Here is a 25,444-nt window from a genome sequence, read left to right as displayed (position 1 = left end):
CATTGCTGCATTTGGACGAAGAAGTTGGTAGGCAACACATTGTTGCCCCCCATGGAATGTCTCCCAATTTATGTTTCATTTAGATGCAATATGGGGGGTGCTGGGCACCAATGCACAAGACAGCCTATGGCAGCTATTAATTACAAGGCTACATTGTGCCTAACATTGCTACTATATTCCCATTTCTGCAAAGCAGTGCTCCAAGTATAACCCATTAGGGACACACTTTTGCAGCCCTTAGGGCTCCATCGTTCGCACTTGTATGATGGTTAAATGAGGCCTAATTGCAGAAGATGAACCCTATGTAAAAATAGTGTACATTTTCCCCTTAATTGATGAAAACAGATAAATTCCTCCCATCACACTTTGTTTGGAATTGTACATGAATGAAAATACATCAATAAAGTGAAATAGCCAGCTGTATTAAAACATAGAATTGTTTATGGAAAATGCCAATATTACATCACACTGAAACTTTTCCGGACATTATGACATCTACCGATACAAGGTACAGTAAATAGGTCATTCCAGATAATTGAAACTATACACTTTAATGAGAGATAAAACCATTATACTCATGGTCATTTGCTAAACCTTCACATAATTGTGGATCTGACCTGCATTAACATTGCAGCAAAGCAGCACTGTACGGGGAAGAGATGAACTTGAAAATTACCAATTACCTCTTGTTAATTGCTGGAACACATAGTTCTTTTGTAGAGCCTATCCGATTGCTAGAAACTATAAAAAAACAAAAAACCTTCTTTTCTTAAGTCAACTTGTAAGTGATGAAAGTCAAGAGTATCTTTCCAAGGATTAGGTAAACACTGCACAGCACACATATGACTCTATTACAAATTAAATACATTTTTTTCAAACCTTTGTGTGTGTGTGTGTATGTATATATATATATATATATATATATATATATATATATACCTTTTGGTATCACAAATCTATCTCTGCATACTCTCCATTTTGATTCATTGTTTTATGAGATTACATACTTCCCTTAACGGCTGGTGGAACAGTATTGGGTTTTGAAGACATTAAAAAACACAATCTTGTAAATCTTGTTCTCAGAATAATATCTTAATGGATTCAGTCCAGTAAGGTTTTGTTCATTGTGGCTTTATGATAATATATTTATATATATTTTTGTGATGCACCAAATCCAGCCCCTGATAAGCACATCATCTCTGAATGGAAATGTGTGACTTTCTGTTGTTTAACACTTCATTTGATTAAGGGTTTTGATTTGATTTAGCCGGATACTAAACATTCAGCCATTTCAGATCTTGCAAAATGAATGTAATCTAGAATAGGGGCATATTACTATTACTATATTACTTTCCTTGGATACAAGGCAAACAATGCAGATACTTCAATGAACACCAAGATGACGTGCAAAAAATTCAAAGTGTATTCCAAATTGCATGAACAGTTGTTCATGAGGTTTTCAATACACTTTGGATTTTTGGCAAATCATCTCGGTGTTGCTGGTCTTCATTTGAAGATATATATAAATAAATAGAATGCACCAAATAAAGTTTCATTTTGGATTTGGTGTTTTGGTATTACACTACTATGTATTGAAGAAGACCTCAGGAAGAATACCTGCTTGAAATATAGATATTTTTGTAATTTCACAGTGCAGCCATATCCAGATATTTAAACCTATTTTATCAGCTCCCCGTGGGCATATGGCACACAGAGTACTTCCTAATGTACATCTCAGTGAGAAATGGCGGATAAACTTTTACTGAGAAACGTGGATGACAAAAGCATATGGCAAACACAGTGCAATAACAACTGGGGCTCATTTAGTATCACTGAGCACATTTGCTTCAGAACCAACACTCAAATCAACCAATTAGCTTGGCAGGCAAAACCAAACCTGCAGTTGTTTGCTATGGGTTACTGCACTGATGCAAATTTACCTAGCGTTAATAAACAAGCCCCTGGTCTTACAAACATTCTGGTATTTAAATCATTTCATTTACATTTTTTAAAGTTTAATGCATAGTACATTATCAGTTTTGAATTGTGATCTTAAATGCTTTTCAGTTAATTGGCTGCAGTTTATATTTTTATATAAGGAAAATAAAACAAGTCATTTAATAGCTATTAACATCTTAAAACCGTACAACTGACCTACTATCAGTGAAGGCCAGCTGGTACCATGAATTACATATTTTTGTCAAGAATCTATACAACATATTTATTATTGTAACTTTTTTTAAAATACATTTTGACGGCACATCCATTGTGAAGATTACAAATAAAGTTTCCATGTTTTGTGTTTGTGACACAGATGGGCCAAATACTACTTGTCTATTTGGAACCATGTTGTTTTAACCAAATCCTTTGAGTTCAGATGGCTCCTCCTTAGTTGATTGGTGCAGTGTGGAAATAGAGATGCCCAATATTCTTGTTCTGTAAATTAGATCTTGAAGTGATATATCCAAGTCTTTGTGTTCATTGTGGCTCTGTGTTGATGCTGAATACTTTAGGAAGAATACAACATCCATTTTCAGCGTAATTTTTGCACTGTTCATTTCCAAATTCTTAATGCACAAAACATCTAGTTTACATTGTATAAATAAGTGAGGGATGTCCATGGACTGGGAGATTATTACCCTTTTTTAAGTGGGTTAATTTCGACTTAATGCCCATTCCTCCCTGAAAATAATGTAATCATCAAATGATACAAAAGGTATATAAATACAATATATATATATATATAGTGCATAATAAATAAATACAATAAAAAGTAGTCTAAAAGCGAATAATAGCAAATAAATAGTTTTGCATGGTGACCATTCTTTCTTTAGTATAATAATTTAGAATTGCAGAATAACATAAATAAAACACCATCATCAGATAAAGGCTCAATTCTGGAGACTCCCAGATTCCCATGATAAGTTAATCGTCGATTATCAGGCCCTGTTTAATCATAGCTAATTTCTATTATTATTAATTTTATTATTATTATTAACATTTATTTATATAGCGCCAACATATTTCGCAGCGCTGAAATTCTGGAGACTCCCAGATTCCCATGATAAGTTAATCGTCGATTATCATGCCCCGTTGGGGCTGATTGTTTAATCATAGATAATTTCTATTATTATTAATTTTATTATTATTATTATTAACATATATTTATATAGCGCCAACATATTTCGCAGCGCTGAACAGTAATGAAAAAAATAAAGATTAAACTGCGGGGAAGCTTTATGGAGTCCCCATTTCCATGTTTCATATAGCTGCCCCATAGATTATTGGATGTTCTTGATGCATTTATTTTTTTCTTTGCTGAAGTTTGTACAGTAGTGTCAGCATTAGCAGATTATAACCGAGTCTTACACAAATTCAAACCAACAACCAAGAGAAATGCACAGCAGTCACTTTCTAGCAAAATGTTATATTGCTCTTGGAGGTTGGGAAGCTTTAGCTCTGTCTCAACTCCAAGGAAGATACTGTACATAAGAATTCAATGACTGAATATTATATGACCATGTTACAGGTCAGTGTCCTCTAGCTGTTTATGTTTTTTTGCTGCACTAAAGAAGCCTATGAATTCTGAAATGGAACAAGTCTGTTTGTTGTTGTTGCTGATTGTAGATCTGTAGAACACTGTTTCTTAGGAATATATGCAAAGACTCAAAATTCATATTCAACTCCTTCTCATCTGTGGCTCAAACTCGGGTACTAATGCCAATTTGCCTTGATTCAGAAACCTATTATTAGATCTGATTGGCCCAGGGCAGTGAGTATATATTGAAAGCATATATTTGACTAACTGACTATAAATCAAACTATCCATTACTCAGGTTATTTCCTGTGTTATAAACATGAATTCCCCACTGGGTGGCATCATTTTAAGCGTGTAGTGGGGTCGGGTATATATTTGTCTTTTTCTGCGAACGTGTCCAATTCAGTCTGACAAAATGAAAAAATAAAGAATTGTTCTTTTAGGGCAGAACTGCCTCAACATTGGGCTTTTTTGTTAAATGTACAGGCCCAACTAGTCTGTTCTGAAAGCCATGCACATTTCCATGCATATTTAACAATCTTTATTAAGTATGCCCCCATTTATTTAAAATTTTTATATATATATATATTCTTTTCTAGATAAGATTTATATAGAATTTAGGGCTATCAAGACTCTGCTAGGAATTTAAGTTATTCAAGGATCTTTTTGAGATAATGGACTAATGTTATTAGTATTTGTGAGAGGGGAAAATAGTGAGGCTGCTTTATATCAGAAGAAGATGAATATCCTGGTGCTGTGCTTACGGCTTTGGACGGTTGTACAAATAATATGTGAAATATACATTACAGACAGAATAGTTTAAAAAGTACATTTCTCTTAAGTGTTAAACTTCATAAACTGAAGTCTTGTATTAAAGTGATTTTGTGGATGCTCAAGTGTGTGATTTTCTTTCTATACATCCTTATATGTCATATGTATCTAAATCTGACACCATCCTTCAGATTCCTCTTGAGCTAACACACAATCTACTTTAGGAAGCAAATGTGATTATTTCGGGAGTGGATTAAAATGTACAGCATCTTAAAATCCAGCACTCTCTGAACTGCTTCTGTAGCTGGGGCTTCGACTGTGGCTGGGGGTGCGACTCCGAGTTCGGCTGCGACTGTAGCTGCTGTAGCTGTCATAACTTCTGCTTCGGCTACGACTGTGAGAGTAGCTGCTCAGGGAGCTGGAAGAAGAGGGACTTGGACGGTAGTAAGGAATCGGGCGCTTTCGAGCACTGAAACAGAATACAAATAAGAGTATAAGCTTCAAAGTAATTAACTGATAAGTAGATGTAAGAAAGGTTATTAGGTAAGAAAAGTTCATATTGAGACTACATTAGTTTTTAGTTCACTGATTGCTCTCAATTTTCAAAAGTTAACAATTTGGTGGGTGCAACCACTAACAAGTAAAACTCCATAGCATTCAATCACTGATTCTAATCTGCTAATTCTAGGGGGCAGACAGTAAGGGGCCCATTTACTTAGTTCGAGTGAAGGAAAAGAATAAAAAAAACTTTGAATTTCGAAATGTTTTTTTTTGGCTACTTCGACCTTCGACTACGACTTCAAATCGAATGATTCGAACTAAAAATCGTTCGACCCTTCGATAGTCGAAGTACTGTCTCTTTAAAAAAAACACTTCGACCCCCTAGTTCGCCACCTAAAACCTACCAAAGTCAATGTTAGCCTATGAGGAAGGTCCCCATAGGCTTTGCAATGTTTTTTTTGGACGAAGAAAAATCGTTCGATCTATGGATTAAAATCCTTCAAATCGAACAATTGTGGTAAATCCTTCGACTTCGATATTCGAAGTATTTCCATTCGGCAGTTGATTAACCCTCGATATTCGACCATAAGTAAATTTGCCCCTAAGTATATAATAAGATAAAATGATTAATTTGTCTATGAAATGGCAGAACATAGTTTAATACAAGGCCCTCTATTGATGTTGCACCAAGGCCACCACTCGAAAATTTTAGAGTCTACTTTCCATTTATTTAATCAGAAATGTGACTCTTTAATGTAGAGCGTAATTGCACACTCTCTACAGTAGAGATGCATCCCCCCAAGCACAAGTGGGGTAAGCATGGGGGAGGGTGATCCTGACTACTCCCTAAGGACATTTTTATTTACATAATTAATAATAATAATTATATTATTATTATTCTTATCTCTCTGTTTTGGGTGGTAACAAGAAGCTTGTTCCTCAAGAACCAAACTTGTGTTAAAGATGTTAAGCTAGTTACGCAAAAGCAAATTACTTGATGACTTATTGTAGATATCCACACTCATTATTTGTACAGATCTGAGAAACAAATCTCATCTCTTACTGCCAGATAAGAGCAAGTGGTAGAAAGGCCTTTTAAAATGTTGTAAATCTTAAAATATGTCACCCTTAGTCAAAAAGACGACTCCAAACAGGTGCTGAAACTGCAGAAGCAAGTGGTTAGTAGATTATTGGACCCGAAAGCAAGAATTTGTTAGTGTTTTAGCCCAAATCACAACCCTCCAGAAAAAAAGTGCACTCCAGTGTCATTACATGTGCATTTAGGACTTTGCTTCAATCTGCAAATATTTATATAAAGGCAGAATCATTTTATTATACAAAGCTTGAAAAACAGTGGAATATGTGTGTTAATATTGGGGATTTCCATTTTGTTAAATTTTAATCAGATACAATGTTCAGAACGAGCAAAGTGCGAATATTCAACTATGTGTAGACCTCAAACAATGGGGTTATGTAAACCACAACACATTTCGCATGTAGTATTCTGGTTTATTATAGACACGTATTTTGGCACTTCATTTCTTAGAGCTATCTTTGGTTGAAGTGAATGCCACAATTTTATGAGTACAACCTGTATATTTGTATGTTGCCAATCCATTAAACACATAAATGTGGATTTTCATGGCGCAGGGTAAAATATGCTGCAAATTAAATGTTGTAATGCAGTGGAGTGTAAATGTTTTCCCAAGAGACAAAACATCTGTTAGAGTTCTGTGACAAACATACATAGATACATACAGTAAAAGTGATGCTATTAAGACATGTTTACAAGTAAAGCCCCAATTGTGAGCACACCCTGTGAGAGGTTAGTGACAAAAGGATGGACATCTAAAGTATTCCTGACAGCCAATGAGAAAGAGGAACTTTATCTACAAAAAGGACTGACATGGTTACCATAACAACCAAGCAGACTTGTAATGCAGTTGACTGGAAGTAGATCTCCAAAAGGAACCTTTAGGTGAAATGGAACAGCACAAATTGATATCATCAATACATAATATTCATATGAAAACATTTCTAAAGTAATTTCAATTGAATGTTAAAAGGGCATATACATACAGATCGATAATATACTAGTTTTAACATCCTAGATTAAAGAAAACACGATTCCAAAAAACAAATACTCAAAAGTATGGGAACAAAATGCAAATACAATGTATTTACGATCATTCTCTGTATAAGAAAATATATCATGTAGTTTAACAACATTGTTTTTTAGAAAATGCTGCATGTAAAACCAGACATACTAAAGTCCTTTTCTATTTAAGCATGCTTAGGTCCTGAACACGATGTGTGCATGTTACCTTGTAATCCTTCTGGCTTCCATGAAACTCGGAGAATCCCTGCGTCTTTTTCGTATTGGTGAGTAACTTCTGGAGCGTCTACGTGGCCGGGCCGCCTCGTTGTCATTATGCCGTGCTCTGTTATCACTGTCTTTTTCCCTAAAACAAAAATTAGCATTAGCAATTTATAACATTAATACTATATTGTAAAACACTTGCATAAGGACTGGACGAACAGCTTAAGAACATTCTTAAAAGGATTTTTATCAATGATGAAAGAGAATATTGCTGTATTTGTATATTTCATGTTCACTGTATATCCTCATGAATGGAAATTCCTACAAAATGCAGACGGGTCGGATTAGACAGCCCCGTGCCTCAGTGTAGGAGCATTCCTATATGTGATAATGAATTTATATTTCTATACTCAGAAATTAGTAGGCCCCTAAAAGTGCCAGTGCCACAGTGGTTCTGCCCCTGTGAATGCAGAGAAGGGAAGAGCAAAGACCCATTCAAGCCCTGTTGGTTTCCATAATAACAGTTCTAGTATAATTTGCCTCTCTGTTTTGAGTAGTGATGGGTGAATTTGTTTGTTTCCAGCAGAATTCACAAAATGGGCGGAAAATTCGTGAAACAGAAATTTTTATGCCGCCATCAAAAGTGTCGTCGGCGACAATTCTGACAAATCGAATTTTCAAGGCAATTTCGCCCCCGTCACTAACTCTGAGGTCTATTCATCCACAGTCTCATTTTCATGTTTTTTAGAGGTTTTTCAAACCACTACTCTCTAAAACAACAAATGTCATGAAATCTATTAAAAAATCAGAACTGAAAAAGCACGAACAAGAAAAGTTGCAGAAAACTTGCGGAAACCACTACTTTTTCGAGTTGTCTCACACAATAACTTTGACTTTTTCTTATCTTTCAAAAGCAAGTGCCAAAACCTCTAAAACCACGAATCAAAGAAAGATCTTCCAGGTGTAAAGGGACATCTTTTGTGCAAAAGGATGGAAAGGCGGCACTCCGGTAAAATGAAGAAGGTGGTTTATTGAAACAGGTCACAAACCATCACCTGACGCATTTCGGGAGCAACTTAATCATAGGCTCTGCCACATGTTTTTGACATGTTTTTGCTGGAGTATTTTGTATTCAGAATTGTCACAGTTTTGTTGCATAATAAATCCCGAAAAAGTCACACTTTATTTTGCAACGGTTTCAGATTTTTGTCGTCAAAAAGCCCAATCTGAAAAAGTCCCAGTTTAATAAATCAGCCCCTAACGTTGCCTATATTTTGAGTTCTCTCCTTATTTCTTTTCATTTGGAGGGGTTGAACTTGATGTACTTTGTCTATTTTCAACTGGATTTAACTATGTAATGTAATGCTACAGTAAAATACTATTTATGCATTGGTTCAGCAATCATCTATTTGTTTCCCACCCCTTGCTGACATCCCTATAACGTTAATATTTCACCACATTTACCTGTTGGCAGGCTTCTTCTGAGACGCAGATCGGGATCTGCTTCTTACTGACCTCTTCTCACGTGATCTCGAACGGGATGGGGAGCAGCTTGAACTCCAGGAGCTGCCTCTATTACCAGTACTTCTTGTTGGACTTTTCTTTCTGTCTGAGTTTTGTCTTGGATGTTTCAGTGAACATTCAGAACAGCTGTTTTGCTTACCACGGCAATGTCTAACTCTTTTCCTATAAAATGAATGTTTGAATGTTTGAATGTTAATGATCAGGTATATTTATGAAAAGTGTATTTCAGGATTATTATTTAACACTCTGATCATATAGATATACAGTATCACTACAACAATGCATATTGGTGCATCTCTCAAGAATGGATTAAGCTTTCCTATTAGGACTGAAATGTCAGATGCACAGTGGATTTACATTGATAATAAAGAAGATCATTCAGGTTGAAACTGATTGGAGTACCGGTCATTTGGTTCTTATTTGTGTATATTTATATATAAAAATGTATATAGCACACATACATGTGCATGTTTTGTTTTCTGGTTAGCTAAATTCTCTTTGGTTCTGAACTGCAAGTTATTACTCTGTTATTATGAGATTTATATTGATGAGCAGCTACTTTTCTGTGTGTTTTGCTATATCTATGATTTGCCAAAATTTGCCAAGATATACATATAACATATATCATTTTTGCACACCCTGTGTTTATGTTATGAAATATTTACCATATGAATAGGGCAGATACTTTCAAATGCAGCACATTTTTGTACAAACCGTTCACAAATATAAGTTACATACTGATATTGTATATTATAGCATAAACATATACATACATATACATATCATAGTTATATTTTTTAGATAGTAATATTATTCATACTGACTGTCATCATTCCCCTTATATTTCTCCATTCACCACCTGTTTTGTTAGCAATTGTATACATATGATATGTATTTGTTTTAAATCAAAGATGAGGAGGCAAGGTGATCTTACTTTTTGGTGGGCGCACCATGATTTTTGTCTATCCCCACTGCATGGCATAATACTGATTCCTCAGAGTCACTGCTATAGCCCTTGTGGCTTCCTGAGTTGGCAGGAGATGTCTTGTGTGACTTGTTTCTTGCTCTAGATCGACCGTGGTGCCTCTCTGATGATGGAGACCTGGATCGATGATGGTGTTTATCCTCCGATGAACATCTACCACCTTTGCTTGATGAAACAGATCTTGGGCTTCTGATGTCATGCCTACTGTTGCCCTTAAAGTGGCTGGGTGACATCTCAACTTTTACATGAATCCTTGAAGAAGGAGAAATTGAACTGAACCGCTAAAAAAGAGAGAAAAAGAAGAGAAAAAGGAAAAAGAGAAAGATAGAAAGGAACTTTAGCATGATTTCATATTTAGACATAAAAAAGTCAACTCACAGTTGCATACAGCACATTAACACAGAGATTCTACACTGAAACTAGTCTTTCTGCTTAGCCTTCCAACCCCAACAATGCAGCTCATGCAACTTTGCATGCAAAACGGAAAATAAATTAAAATAAATCAATAACAGAATAAAAAAAATGTAAAGAGCAGGTGGGGAAGATAGAAATCTAAGGGTGTAAGACCTCATATAAATGAAAAGAAGATAAAGAAAGGCTTTTTAAGATTACAAGAAATACAAGTTTTGGAATTAAAGAGAAGGAAAACATTAAATTAATTCAAATAGTGAAGAGTGAGAGAGACATTTGGACAAAACAGCACAAAAACTGGAAAAGATTGAGAGGGGAGCAGGAAAATAAAAAATAAAATAAATGAAAAAATAAATAAATTCACGAATGTTTCTGAAAAAAAAATTAAAATTTCTTTTTTTCATTTTTCATTTTGTCTGAATTCCTTTTTGTCCGGCAAGAGTACTGTTGAGCTCTCATCAGCACCCTATGTTCTGAATTTTTGTCACATTGCGATTGTTTTTTTTTTTTTTTGATTTAAGTCCCTCTTGGTTAACATCCACTTACCAAGAAAGTGGCATTTCCTCCTTTAGTAGGTAAGGTATGAAGAGAAGGGAAAAGTGGGGCAACATAAGTGCATCATTAGATTCACAAAAATGCAAGAGAGATAGAGAGAGAGAAAAAAAATAATAAAGAATAAAAAAACACACAAACCCACTTTTCCTGGCCGTAATTCGAACTGTTGAGGGGAGGCCAACCATGTGGTTTGAGTGAACTCTTGTGTTGTTTTTAGCTATCTATTGTAAATGTGTATTGAGCATTGTTGTGCATTGTATTTTCATCAGAGTTTAGACATTAAATTATACTTTCAGTTTATTAAAGGGACACAATTAATCTGGAAGACTTCTAATAAAATATACAATTCTTCCAGAGGAAATAATCATAAGTGATGGTGAGGATATGCTACTTTCAATGCAGATTTCTTTTCACTAGTGATCCACTGATTATAAATATATATATAGTGGAAAAATCTAATACCAAATGCAGCCTCCTCTTCTGTTTCCTTATGTTGCGTAGCCTACCAAGCACGTCACAGTATTGCAAACAAGCACCTAGCTATTCCAACAAATATATTGTGCTTTCCAATTCTATTGCATACCAGAAATATCTATCTGAGGGTAGCACTATAAAAAATATCTAGGCACAAAAAAGAGGGTCGGGGTGATGTATCTATGTAATGAGCTTATGAGCAGCTGTATAGAATTACATGTATTTATCGATCCTGTGCTGCACTGGTGTTTGTATCACATTTCCGCCCCCCCCACACACACATATTGGCACCATTTTAGGCAAACTAAACATGTATTAATAATTGCTGTGAATATTTAGGAAATAAACTATAAATACCATTTCCTAATCATTGCTTACTTCACAATCCCAAACACAACTTGGAGCAAGGACATAACACACAAATGTGATGAGATGTAGAAAAAATACAGGCAGATAAGCAATAGCATGGGAAATCAAACCAGAAATTATTATTTTTCTTACTTCAATAGTGCATGATGGCAATATGCCTCTGGCATGTTGCCATTTTTTTCCCCTTTCTGCTCCAAAGTTTCATTGATACATCACCCCTTAGTTTACAGGGATATTTAGAATAGAAATGCATAGTTATTAGTCTTTTAACCTGGCAAATATGAATTCCCAGGAACGTTTCAGCTAAAATAGAGGTTACATGATAAAGCATATGATTAGGTTAAGGAAGGAAAAGCAAATGGAGCTTTATATTTTATACTCATTTAAGCCAGTTTAAGCCAGTTCTCAACAAGGCACAGAGTAGAGACTGTATGCTCGAAATAAGATAATTCACTATGTATGTATTCTTTACTTTTATATACAGTATATGTATGGGAAAGGCTATGATTCCTAGAACTGGTTGAAATGGTGGAATATAGGCTTAAAGGTTGTCATCTGACTCATACAGGTCCATATTCTCCTGTCCTTCTCTTGAAGCATGAACCAATTACGCCCTATGCCTAAACCTGTGTTTCGGATTTCAGGTGCCATCTTCAAGCCGATTCGGACATCAAAAGGAATGAGGCCGGCGCTTCAGCAATTTTTGTGAGTTGTCAAGAAACAGAAAATTGCTCCAGCTGTGCATTTGCCGCCACACGGTCTCATCCCAAAGATTACTAAAGCGGCTGAAGATGGTACCTGTGAACTCCGATGCCTGAATCTGCACCGAGGGGTAAGGGGCATTTGCCCGGGGTAACACTTACGATGGGGGGAGGAGGGAGGGGGTCTATGTAGGGTAGGGGAGTAGGGTTTTTTAACTTTAGGGTTTAGTTCTTCTTTAAGGCAGTGCAGTGTTATACAAGTCATGCCTTGTTTTTGAACACAAAAATGGCTTTAGATGACTTAATTTGAAAGGCCTGCTTGAAAAAACCAAGAAGCTAAGCCAGCACAGCTACTAATGACAAAGCAGTAGCATGGTGATTGTTAACATTTCATATTCTAATGTTGCTACTGGAGTTTTCTGAAGTTTATATTAAAGCAGCAATTTATTATACAAAATTATTGCTTCTCAACTGAAAGTTTCAACTCTAGTTGGGTATTGTTGCTATAATGACCTGCTCCTAGCTTGTACAACAAGCCTAAATCAACAGAGATATCTACCCAACAAAAACTGTTTTTTGTGCCCCTTTTGCAAGATGTCATCTACTACCATTGGGCCCCCTTCTCTAATACATAATGGATGATTTGCCTAGCATTGGTTTTAATATTATACTAAAGCTTAGGCAATATTATAATAAGAAGTCTTGAAACAGAAGGCCATATCATCTATGATATACCACCCTATTCAAACACACACTGGTGATGGCATGAAGGAATATTGGATGTTAAGAGTCTCCAAGGTAATGATACTTTTTTTTCTGCTCCTTATGCCAAATTTCATAGCTGGTTCCTAGTATTCCCAGCTGTTTTTAATTTATAACATCAAACCACAACTCAAGGAGGGACGCTATAGATATTTTTGACCCTATAGGCTTATGCACTTATGTATGCAAAACAATGCATTTGAGACACAATGGGGTTCATTTATAGACACTGGGCAAATTGTCACCTGGACAGTAACTCATAGCAACCAATCAATGACTGGCTTTTTTCAGACAGCAGCAGGTTGAACAATACAAGCAAACATTTGATTAGTTAACATGGGTTACTGCCCAGGTACAAATGTGCCCAGTGTTTATAAATTACCCCCACTGACCTCTAAAACAACTGCTTCATACCATACTTACTTATGACTTATTTAGCAGTAATGTAAAGGACTCATAGTCAAAATGACACTGTACAATAGTGAACTAAGCCAATACCAAAATGTAATACAAAAACACTCACATTTAATCAGCAATATAAAATACACACTTGGCATAATCTCTTCTACTGAGATTCTTTGGCAATCTGCAATCTTGCATGCTATATTCTACACTTAAATTATATATTCAGACATACACATGGAAAAATGTGGTCCAAAATGTGGTAATCTTGTTTACCCCTCTGATGTAAAAGCTATAAACCTCTTAAAAGAGACTCAGTATCTCAGTATGAAAATGAATCTGTTTATTCTATTTAAAATAACTAGTTCCATACTGTATATCATAAATTTATCATTAAATCCCTTCAGGTTTTGGAAGCATTTTACACTGATAAATATGTGGACTGAACATCTAAAACCTCAAAAATTTTACACTGATAAATATGTGGAATGAACATCTAAAACCTCAAAAATTTCACAACATTACTACAAATAGTTACTTTAAATTAGTTTCGATTGAGGCTAAAATGATTTTCTTTACCCTATAAAAGATTCAGATGTTTTTCTAACATTTCACTGGACCAAATCACTTCTTAAAAATCATTTTTCTAAATTCTCAATTTTCCACTCAAATAGAGAAATGCATTTCCCAAAAATATTTAGAATAATAGTTATAAATAATTCTCTAGAATAATAGTGAAATGTAAACATATTTCCTAAATATAAAAAATGAAATAAATGATAAACTATACAATCTTTTTGCAGTGCTTACGAATCTACAAAGCCATGGATAAAAGCTGACGTGTGTTACCTTACACTGATAAATATGTGGAATGAACATCTAAAACTTCAAAAATGTCACAACATTACTACAAATAGTTACTTTAAATTAGTTTCGATTGAGGCTAAAATGATTTTCTTTACCCTATAAAAGATTCAGATGTTTTTCTAAGATTTCACTGGACCAAATCACTTCTTATAAATTGATTTAAGTAAATAACTAAATTTGATGGATTTATGTATTTCAACAACTATTAAAACTGGCCTTCTCACACATCGTTTTGTCATATTAAATAGTGTTAAATCAAGGCACAATTGGTAATCCAGTGTTTATAAATTTGTAAAACCTACTTGCAGGTTTGGTGAGACCGAAGAAAACAAGTTGCATCCCATATGTGTATGGCTCCTGAGCTACAATTTTATGCTAGTGAGACTAAAAGATTTTTTTCTACGTGTATATGATTAAGGATTCTGTTCCAAGTGCTCTGATTACTCATTTCACTGTGCAGGGAATGTCAAATTGTTGTAATAGTAATATTTGTAGATGTCTGTAATTCCAATTCTAATTTTTATAGTGAGCTTATGTCTTGACTATGTTATATTATTCCACATAATTCACATACTAGTCATTGTCTAGTCATTGGAATTGAGTGCCAAACTAACACAATGAAGTTTGCCAAAGAGTTGTCTTCAACTGTAAAATATACAGTACTTTAAAGGGATCCTGTCAAGATTTTTTATGGCGTTTTTATTTCTTAATTACACTGTTCACTCTACCATATAAAATTTTATCCCTGAACCAACACATTTTAGTTGTAATATTGTGTGTAGGAAGCCATCTCAGGTCATTGTGCCCAATCCTGTAGTTTTAGAAATAGTCCGCACTTCACAATGGAACTTTTTTCAGTTAATCTATAGTTTATCCTACTACTAACAGAAGGAGTCTCAGTGGGACTTGGATTTTTACTACTGAGTGCTTTTCTTATCTACTAAGGAGCGGTTATCTTGTGTCAGCGAGTTTTCTAGTTATCTCCCCATTGTTCTGGTTTTAGGCTGCTGGGCAGGGGTGATATCAGAAGGGGTGATATTACTCCATCTGGCAGTACAGCAATAAAGAGTGACTGAAGTTTATCAGCTCACAAGTCACATGACTGAGGGCACCTGGGAAACTAAGATATCTAGCCCCATGTCAGAGGAGTAGGGCTATTAACTGAAGCATTTTGAAAAAAAACATGTTCCCTTTAAAGAGAACTATGATATAATCAAAAATTGAACATAAGTTTTATCTCATGGAAATGAAAAAATAACTTTCTGAATCTAATTAATTTTTAAATAAACTACTTTTCAACAATCCGTGTTTTTGGTTTTTGCTGGTCAGTTAACTAACACTACATTTAGTGGCCTATTTATTATGCTGTGTAAACTAAATTTGAAAAAAAAAACAGTATAAAAAGCGGAGTAAAATAAACAGCGAATGTATCAAGGTGTGTTTTATTTCACGCCATGCGAACACCAGATTTGCCGCTATTATTTTACACTGCTTCAGACCTTTGTAAGTAAGTTCCGACGGGAGTTGCTCAAAGAAAAATTGCGTAAAAAAAATATTACATTTTTATACTGTTTTTTTACAAAACAGCAAATTATTCTGCTGTTTTTATACCACATAATAAATCTGCCCATTACTTCAGTAACTGCCCATTAAATAACCAGCTCAGGCACAAAGATTGCCTGTAGGGAAGATGACTGCTGAAAGGGGGATAGTGAAATATATGTTGTTTATTTCAGAATTTTTATTTGATATGAGTTTCCATGAGATCAAATTTATGTTAAAGCTAAAGAATCAAGGCTCACAAGTAATATTAATAGGCTAATGTAGTTGTCATAGAGGTGCAGTGCATTTAGTGTATAAGCCTAATGTTCTGTGCATATTATATAGTAATACAATTGGAATGAAAACAATTTTATATATCCATTATTCTACATATTTTTAATTAGATTTGTATAAAACTACCATTAAAGCTTTGATAAGACACAACATTTGTTTAGCTTCTGATAATTCAATCAGAAGAGCTTTAATCAAGTACTTGGCTAATATCAACATTGGAATAATCTCATCACTTCCATGATATAATGAAAATATTTTTAGTGTTGCCCTTGTATTTACTGAACCCCCTTCCCTCAATAGGACCAAAACACACTTCCTCCATAGTCCATATATGCATACAGGTACACGGGAGTACAATGCTTGGTGGGCCCCTTTGTAAGTAATGATTTTATTTAAGTAACTCAAAGGAAGAAATAGCAATAATGTAAAATAATGAAAAATAAGAGAGAAAGAGAAAATGAACATTTAAAATAAGCTACTGTGTTTCAACAGGCTCATCTGCAGATGTGAACGTGCAGAGGCAGACACATACCTACCTTCTTTTAATGTCAGATATAGGAATGCAATAATAAAAAGAAAACAACAATCTCCACATTTGGAGCGCAGAATGGGGAAAAAAGACAATGACGCTTTTAGTAATGACTTTCATATTCCTTCACTATAATGTGTCTTGCTTACACTCAGCCAATGCACTGTACCATTTGAATGCCCTTTTTATTACTTGCCATTTAATGAAGAACAAGGGTAAAGGTTAAGATGAGCAGGTATGAAGCTTTCTGGGTGTCATTTTTAAACGGTAAAGATCATGCACTGTCACCAGCAAACACATATGTAAACCATTTGAAGGCCTTTTTACTAAAGATAGCTGAAGGCCAGCAGAAAGAGAGTAGAGAGAGTGAAATGTAAAAGGAGCAGAAGTGAAAGCCAAACAGAATGAAATGACAAATTGGAATCGCTATTTAAAAGGGAAGTCAACCAGACCCTCAGATATTTTTGTGGAGGTGTACAGCTTTACTGTGCTCAATGATTCCCTGCTGTTATTAGTTACTTGTAGATATAGGAAGCAGGAGCCTTGTTCCTAAGAGGATGTTGCTCTTCAGTTCAGTTCTAAAACAGAAGGTGCAAAAAGCACAGCAATAATGATCTGTAGGGGGTTATTTATCAAAGTCCGATTTTATCTCAAGATTTTCTGCTACAAACTCCAATCAAATTCGTTCAAATCCACTTGTATTTTTTACGCTTATTTATTATTACATTTTCCCAAAAATTTGTTTTGCGGGAAAAAAAAAATCAGATTTTCACGATTTTTTCTGATATTTCACCTGAAAACTCAGGTTTCTTATGCTTTTTTTTTTATGAAAACTTTGGGGTATTTTACGAAACTCAGCACACATCAAAAAAAAACATTGGGACTTCTCCCATTTTCTTATATGCAACCTCGACAGGTCTGAGTTGCCGGATTTTCTAATTCGGACTTTTCCATCCTTGAGGTTTAATAAATTCTGACGAATTTTTTCGGTATTTTAGCATCTGGAGTTTAGTAAATAACCCCCTAAAATAATATTTTAGACAGAAATTTGTACTCCTTACTTAATTACACAGGTAGAGCTAACCCCCTAACTGTCTAATGCACCACCTTCATTTTAAAGGCCTATTTATAAAAAGTTCTCTCTCATACTCTTTCCATTATAAACTAAAATATGAGGGTACAGAACATGCTGTACTTTCATATTTGGATATATGAGCCACCAGAATCATCTATATTTAAATCAATTATTTTTCTGTGGTTTATGGCATCTATCCCAGTTAAGGAATCCAATATATATGTATATTTATGTGTTTGTGACCCTAAAATGCAATAATACTGCCTACAAGGACAAACTATACTGTCTGGTCTACAAAAATTAATGAAAAATGAATGGAGGTAACAATACACTATGCTTAAAAGCAGGCCATAGTTTAGTCCTAAAAAATAGGTAGAAGTAACTGCTTAATGAATGAATGATGTAAAGTATATTATAATTTCCATCTGTGTCTTAGAAAACAAATAGCATATGTCTAAAGCAGCTCTGATGAATCATTTTCCCCCATTTAAACAGAAACTATACACCCACACCAATTACTGCTCATATACATTGCCCGTGTCATTAACAAGAACTTCTGCTTTCTAACTAAAGTGTGTTTACTTATAAAATTGCTACACCACTCATCAGTTATCTTCCCTTTTAAATTATCTACAAAAATATAGTTTTGTAAGAGAAAGAAAAAAAAATACAGATTTCTGGTTTACTACTAAAAATAAAAAGCCCACAATGACAAACACACATTAAGAAAAAAAAATCTAGAACATCACAGATAAAAAAATTAATAACTTGCATTTCTGTTTATGAAAAGAAAATGAAGAAATGAGCGAAAAGGACACTAAAGAGACCATTTCTCCCTATAATAAGTCAAAGAATTACCGCTTTTCAAATGACAGGCTAAAGGAAAACACAGATGGGATTAAAAAAATCGAAATAAATTATTCTAGGTTAGTCTAAAATATACTAAACATGCACTTTATCATACTGTTCAGACATCAAGACTTTAATGAAGAGGGAATACACTATGCCACTTAAATCATGATGCGAAAAAATTCGTAAATATTTGATAAAATATTCCTACGAGTAAGTTTTGGATTGGGACCTCTAAAGGTAAAGAGCAGCAACTGGCCAGAATTTATGGACGTGAGTAAAATTAGCTATACACATTTAAATCCATTACAATTAACGCAAGCTATTTCAATATGTATCATCCAATTTCCCTGGGACTTGATGTGAGTGGTTAAAGAAAAGATCATATATTATGTGTGTGTATAGCCAGCTTTAGTCACTATTTGTCTATGTATATATTCAATGCCATTTTTTTCACTGCGCATATTACAGTTAAAGCGCTACGGATCAAAATGCAAACCCCAGATGTCCCTTTTCATCTTCCTACTATCCTTAGTTATGCATCTTGTTTTGCATCCACCTTCTGCTTATGTTTTATTGTACAGCACTTGTGAATATGGGAATGTGTTCACAAACATTTACACGTACAAAAAGATCATTCGAGGAGGATGGTAGATATAAGAAATCAAAATATTAAATATGTCAGAGAAGAGTTAAACTGTAAACTGAAAAGTTAGGTATATATTATGGTTTTTACTTGTGTTTCCCAATCTTATATTGTACCTTTAAAATCTCTTAGTATTTTAAAATATCATTATATGTAGTGAAATGGGAGGGTAAGAGTTGAGCAGACCATGATGGGTCCATATACAGGACCTCAGTATCCATGATCTACACTGAAGTGATACTATATTTAAAAAAATATTTAAGCCTGAAAATGATGTGTAATATTTGGTCACGTAGACTGATGTTGAAAGAAATAAAGTACTGGTTTGAATCTGTTATCCAGAAACCTGTTATGCAGAAAGCTCCAAATTACAGAAAGGCCATCTCCCATAGACTCCATTTTATCCAAATAATCCAAATTTTTAAAAATCATTTCCTTTTTCTCTGTAATAATAAAACAGTACCTTGTACTTGATCCAAACTAAGAAATAATGAATCCTTATTGGAAGCAAACCCAACCTATTGGGTTTATTTAATGTTTACATGATTTTCTAGTATTTGGAAAGTAATTATGGAAAGATCAATTCTGGATAACAGGTCCCATACCTGTAATAGATCTAGCCACTTTTTCTAGGTGCATCAAGAATATCCATTATTCCAGTAAACGTGTTCAACTTGACAGCATAGCAGAAAATTAGGTTATACATTTCTTTATTTTATTATTGCTTCCACTTTCTTGTGTAATAAAAATCTCAGTTCTGTAATATAAGAGAACAAAGAACTCTTGGAGTCTTTTGTGAGTGACACTGAACTGAAACCATGAGTGAGATACAGTAGTTGGGACGATAAGAATCATTAAAAATAAGTGCAATGAGAAAAGCACAGAAAACTAATTTTCGACAATGAAGAATTTTCCCCAGTATTTCATAAAAGTGTGGGTCCAATAAGAAGCATGTGCTGCAACTTAAGTGCAATTGATTGACAACAATAGGAATGTGAAATGCTTTATGTCAGGTGCATTGATGTTTGTAAAACTAGATGCATCATTAGCAAAAAATTCAATCTAAGCAACTGGTTGCACCAACACATGCAAAGGATGTAATATGCAAAGAGGATTCTACTAAAGGCAGGTGCCAGTTCCAGGTTTGCCCAGTAATTTGCACTTTATTCAGAAAAGGGATAGCAGCTCATGGTTTGTACAGAGGAGTATGTACAAGAAAATTTGCAGCTAGGTAAGTGGCTATAATATTTAAAAAAGTAAAGAAAATATATATATATTTTAAATGCAACTCTTTTTTTGCTAAACCATGCACATTATTTTCAGGCAAAAACATACACTTGCTATTTTCATGGTATTATAACTTTAGGTGTTACTTCTCAAAGGTATAACATAAAAATGGGGACACAATCTCTGCCCACTTTCCAGCAAGTCTTGAGATTGTTGGGGTCCAGGAGCCTCACCTCTCCTAAAGAGGGAGGTATGCAAAATTACCATAATACTAATATATATGTGAGTTATAATCAGGGATGGGCAGCATTACAGTATGGGCAATTAATACATTTATTTTGATTTATAGATGGTGTTTCATAAACAAATATCGCCTATTTGTGATTAGATTATAGTATTCAGTGGCCTGAAGGATATGTTCAAATACTGCATATATAATGATAAATAAAATATGTGCTTGACAAGTTCCTTGTATGAGGCAGGAGGAGATTAATGAAAATACACATCTACAGCTATAGAAATATGTTCATATGTTATTTGAAGGAAGAATTAGAAATGTTGTTCATTCATTTATAATTACATATTTTTAATATGAAAGTTTGAGCAGTTGGAGGGAGGGGGTACACAAACTGGCAAGAAATTGTGGCAGTTGCAATGTTAAGGGTCTGGCCACACGGGCATATTCGGGGAGATTAGTCGCCAGGCAGCAAATCTCCTCTTCTTCGCGGTGACTAATGTCCCCGATCTGCCTTCCGATAGCTAAAATGTAAATTGCCTGGGGGCAGGCACATGGAGCGATTTGTTTTCCAAAGTCGCCGAAGTTTCCTTGTGAGGCAATTACGGGCGACTTTCGGAAAACAAAGTGCTCCGTGTGCCTGCCCCCAGGCAATTTACATTTTAGCAGGCGGAAGGCAGATCGGGGAGACATTAGTCGCCGCAAAGAAGAGAAGATTTGTCGTCTGGCTACTAATCTCCCCGAATCAGCCCGTGTGGCCAGACCCTTAACATTGCAACTGCCACAATTTCTTAATTTGCAGTGCCCTTACTAAAGCCCTTCTGGCACTTTTTTGATGAAAGCTTAAAGAACCAGTAATATAAAAAAATATAAATGTTCTATATGCCTTTATAAATAATGAATATATTAAGATTTATTTATCTCAGGTACATTTAAATCACTTTCATTGGATTTGCATCAAGTAGCCTGAAGTACAGTATATTCTCTAGGAATTTCAATGGTACAAATCAGGGTACAGACTTGGCATTTAGGGATTGTTTATATTTTTGTTTTCGCTTTTGCTTTTTCTTAATTTTTGGCTCAGGAAATTTAGAGTACATTTTCAAAACTCACATGGGAATGCCAAACCGTTAAATCAAATATTCAATACCTGAATCTGGTCATGGGCTGAAGATGAATGATTTTCTCCAATTAAATATATCCTTATATATTTGCCATGTTTTTTTTTTTTAAATTAAATATTTCTAAATAGCTGTGTATTTCTGGTGCAGATTTATCTTCCCTTTTTTTAATAATTATAGATAATTATGTTTAGACTATTTCTCTTCACCTTTTTATAAATGTTTCACTAAGTCTGTATTTCTAAAAGTTTTACCTTTACTCTTAAAGCATGGTATGTGCATTTAAGCTTTGTAGTGATTTTATCATCAGCTCATTAATATTGTATTGTATATGTATATTGTGCTACTGAAAGTGATGGCAAAGAGACTCATAGGGAGGGTGTAGGTCTTTACAAAAGAACAAACATTCTTCAGGGAGGCAATAAATAAAATCAACACAATATAATAATAATATGAGTATAATTTTATATTGGTTATATATTGTTTTCATATTTTGCTGGTACTGGTCTATAAGAAAAATATTTTCAATTAGATAACAAAGAGTTTCAAGGAGTTATAGCTTGAGGTGGAAGAATAAGCTGCAATTTGAGTATTAAATTCTAAGTGTTAGATTCAGGTGAATGTGATGCAGATTCTAAATTAAAACTACTTGCAAATTGGTTTACTGTAACGGTTAATTAATTACGATATCTCTTACAAATCTTTGTTTGGTTACAGGGCAAGAAAACTAATAAACTAATATAAATATCTTTTCTTCAGTCACGCCATTCTATTTTATGCAAAAAGAGTCCCCTAGATGGTTTGTCCTATTTATGCATGATCCTTGCAGAGAGCAGATTATCTGTTAAATCATTATGATTGTGAACCACACACTGTTAAAATAAGAATGCCCGGCAGAACATTCAGTGCAATTTTGAGCAGTAAAGGAAATGGAACAATGGGTTTCTTATGGTAATCATGAATTAGGAAGTAGAAGTTTACAATTAACCTTTACAATATGCATTTTCAATTGCAGTTCAATAATAAGAATGATGGTACATGTAATATCTGCCTTGATAATGATTAGAGTTGGGAAGCCCTGATGTTAGTGGATAAGTAATTGGTGGTTACATAGAACGCAAATGAACCACGTATTGATCCAAATATGATTTCCTGCTGAAATAGTGAAGATACAGAGAGCAATATTACCTTAAATATCTTCTTGAATTTAAATATTTTCAGTAAGTGTTGTAAAAAAACCTATTAGGTTTGGTAATTCTTTCAATATAATGTACGCATAATGATTATTAGGAGGTTATTGCCTAGTTAAAAATACAAATCAAATTTACTGTTGCATCTGCTCACTGTCTCCAAAAAGGGCTATTGAAATCATTTAAATTATCTTGGTCACCATAAAAGGACTTGGTTTTATGGGATGCTTGTAAGAGGTTTTAAATATCTTTTTCTGCTTGGTTCAAAGTCAGCTAGCACAAGATGTCAAGACAGAAAAAATATACTGTATATGGCAAAGGAACATTTAATGGTGAAAGTTGTAAAGTAAAACAAAACATTCAGGACCAAACACTGCTATTTTGTAAGACACATCCAATGCCAGGGGACCTCACCAGATTTACAGTATTTTCAGGCTGAGACCAGTTACAGTAGCACACCTGCACCATTATATTCTGGAACAGGTAAGCAGAAAAATAGGAATGAAGCTACTGTAGCTCTGGTAAATAGGTAATAAAAAAGCTGTTTGTATAATGATGTGGCTTTCATTTTATGTACTGGACTTTGTGAGGAGAAGGCCATAGAAGAACATCTAACTTTTAGCAGAGAACAAAGTGTATAGGAGGATATAACATATCACCTATAATTATATGTTATACAAATTATGCAGGATGTCATAGCATATTATTATGACCATAAACTGTTGCAATGGCTGCTTAGGCCGAATAATCAGGTTTATCATTGTGAAGGAAAGCAAAATGGAAGCTTCTAGACCTAGTTATTAAAACAAGTAGGTAAAGAATCATTGTTCTGTGCACATATTAATGAATGCCCTCATTCTATCCATTTGCCTATATAACAGAAAGAAAAACTAAATTAAAAGGGATCATAGCACGCCAGTCATATTATAAACTAAAATCTCCATTCTGCGACATTGTCAAGTTGCGCCCAAAGTTATGTGAACTAGATGCTATGGACAGAGTGCTTCTTTACTGCATAAACTTTTAGGTAAGCAAAATTCTAGAGCTTATACGTCAGTTGTGGAAAGGAATGTACAGACTCATATATTGCTAGTTTGCATCTTTCAGTATGTCGGTAATATCAGCCTTGTAAAAACAGGCCAAATGTTTATTCTCATACACTGGTTAAAATGTTCTTGTTAGGTGGGAAAGAATTTATTGATTTAAACCAGATACCTTTAAACAATTGTGCTTCTAAAATATAGTGAAAAGAAAGCGTTTTATGCCCATGGACCCTGCCTCTGCAGTATCTCACGCTTTCTATCAAGACAGACCCAATCAAGTGTTATATGATATAACAAGTAAACAATTTATAGACACCATGTGTATGTAAGTAAGAGGTGATAGGAAGCCTATAATAAGAACCAAAGGCATTGGGACATTTATTAAATTAAAAAAAGCCATAAAAGTTTACATACATCCAAATGCTTCTCTAGAAGATTTCCTTCACTGTGGTGACCATTGTTATTGCCACTCTTATGTCCATTCTGGTGGGGTGTAGCAGATCGACTGTGGCCAGTGCATGAGGAGGACAGGCTACGGCTGGATCTTTGGCTAGAAGGCTTGCGGTCATCTTGCCTATGCTTGGGGCTTTGCCTATCAGAAGAAACAGGAACAGCATTTTTATGAGGAGGAAAGGTATTCATCTTGTCAGGTACACTGAAACGTGTCTTTTAAAGTCTTATTGCTGCATATTTTGTCTATACAATGGATTAAAGGTAATTTATACCCATTACAACATATTAGAAGATCAACAATGCAACTGTTCTGTGAAGCTGTAGGCCCGTAGATGGCCTATATTAAATTCAGTTGAAAGACAGGCACACAATAATCCAATTATCACACAAGATGCAGGATATGAGAAAATTGCCCAAAACACTCCAAAACGAAAGGAAAAAAAAGATGACTGTAAATGGACGTCTCTCACTGTTACCACAGTAAAAATAAAACACCTTTCCTGTGTTATACTTGTCTCCTAATGTATACAAATGCAGGAATGCAATTAAAAACATGAATGGAATTAGATTTCCAAAGAATACTAAACTATAAATGACCAATCTTACAAACCATTTCTCTTCCTCTCACCTTTTTCTAGACTGTGTGTCTGAGCACTGTGGGCTTCTAGCCCCTATGTGTTGGCCTGGACCTGCCTGCAAAGGTCTTGGTTTGTCCTTGCTTTAGGGCTGGACTTCATTTACCTCCCTGTCCCTGTCATTCCTTTACTTTAGCTTATCAGTTCTTTACTTTAGCTGCTCTGTCCTGTCCCTGTCAGACCTTCACTCTCTCATTCCAAACATTATTAACTCCATCCTGTCCTTATCAGTCCTGTACTTTGTCAACTCCATCCTAGTACCACGTGCTTCATCTGAGTCCTATTCCTTCTCAGCTTTAACCCTCCACTCATTAATGTTCAAAATGGCCTCACTAAAATAAAAACATCTGGTATTGCTACTCATTGTACAATATTAAGCCAGGAATTTAGCCAGTTGCTATTTCTTGGTCAGTAAGGAACTCTAG

At 34.7% G+C, this 25,444-nt stretch overlaps 1 protein-coding gene across 1 annotated transcript in view; it reads right to left on the bottom strand.

Annotated features, from left to right (window-relative positions):
• Positions 1–421: 421 nt before the first annotated feature.
• srrm3.L (serine/arginine repetitive matrix 3 L homeolog) overlaps positions 422–25,444 on the bottom strand; it is a 218,102-nt gene continuing 193,079 nt past the window's right edge. The window contains exons 11-15 of the mRNA XM_018246863.2: positions 24,346–24,523; positions 9,589–9,920; positions 8,595–8,816; positions 7,135–7,272; positions 422–4,778 (exon numbers count right to left, since the gene is read on the bottom strand). Of these exons, the coding sequence (XP_018102352.1) occupies positions 4,580–4,778; positions 7,135–7,272; positions 8,595–8,816; positions 9,589–9,920; positions 24,346–24,523 (1,069 nt within the window). The 3' untranslated portion in view covers positions 422–4,579. The remainder of the gene's footprint in view (positions 4,779–7,134; positions 7,273–8,594; positions 8,817–9,588; positions 9,921–24,345; positions 24,524–25,444) is intronic.

Source organism: Xenopus laevis, chromosome 2L, assembly GCF_017654675.1.
Source record: "Xenopus laevis strain J_2021 chromosome 2L, Xenopus_laevis_v10.1, whole genome shotgun sequence".
Lineage (NCBI taxonomy): Eukaryota > Metazoa > Chordata > Amphibia > Anura > Pipidae > Xenopus > Xenopus laevis.
This window is presented reverse-complemented; position numbering and strand designations above follow the sequence as displayed.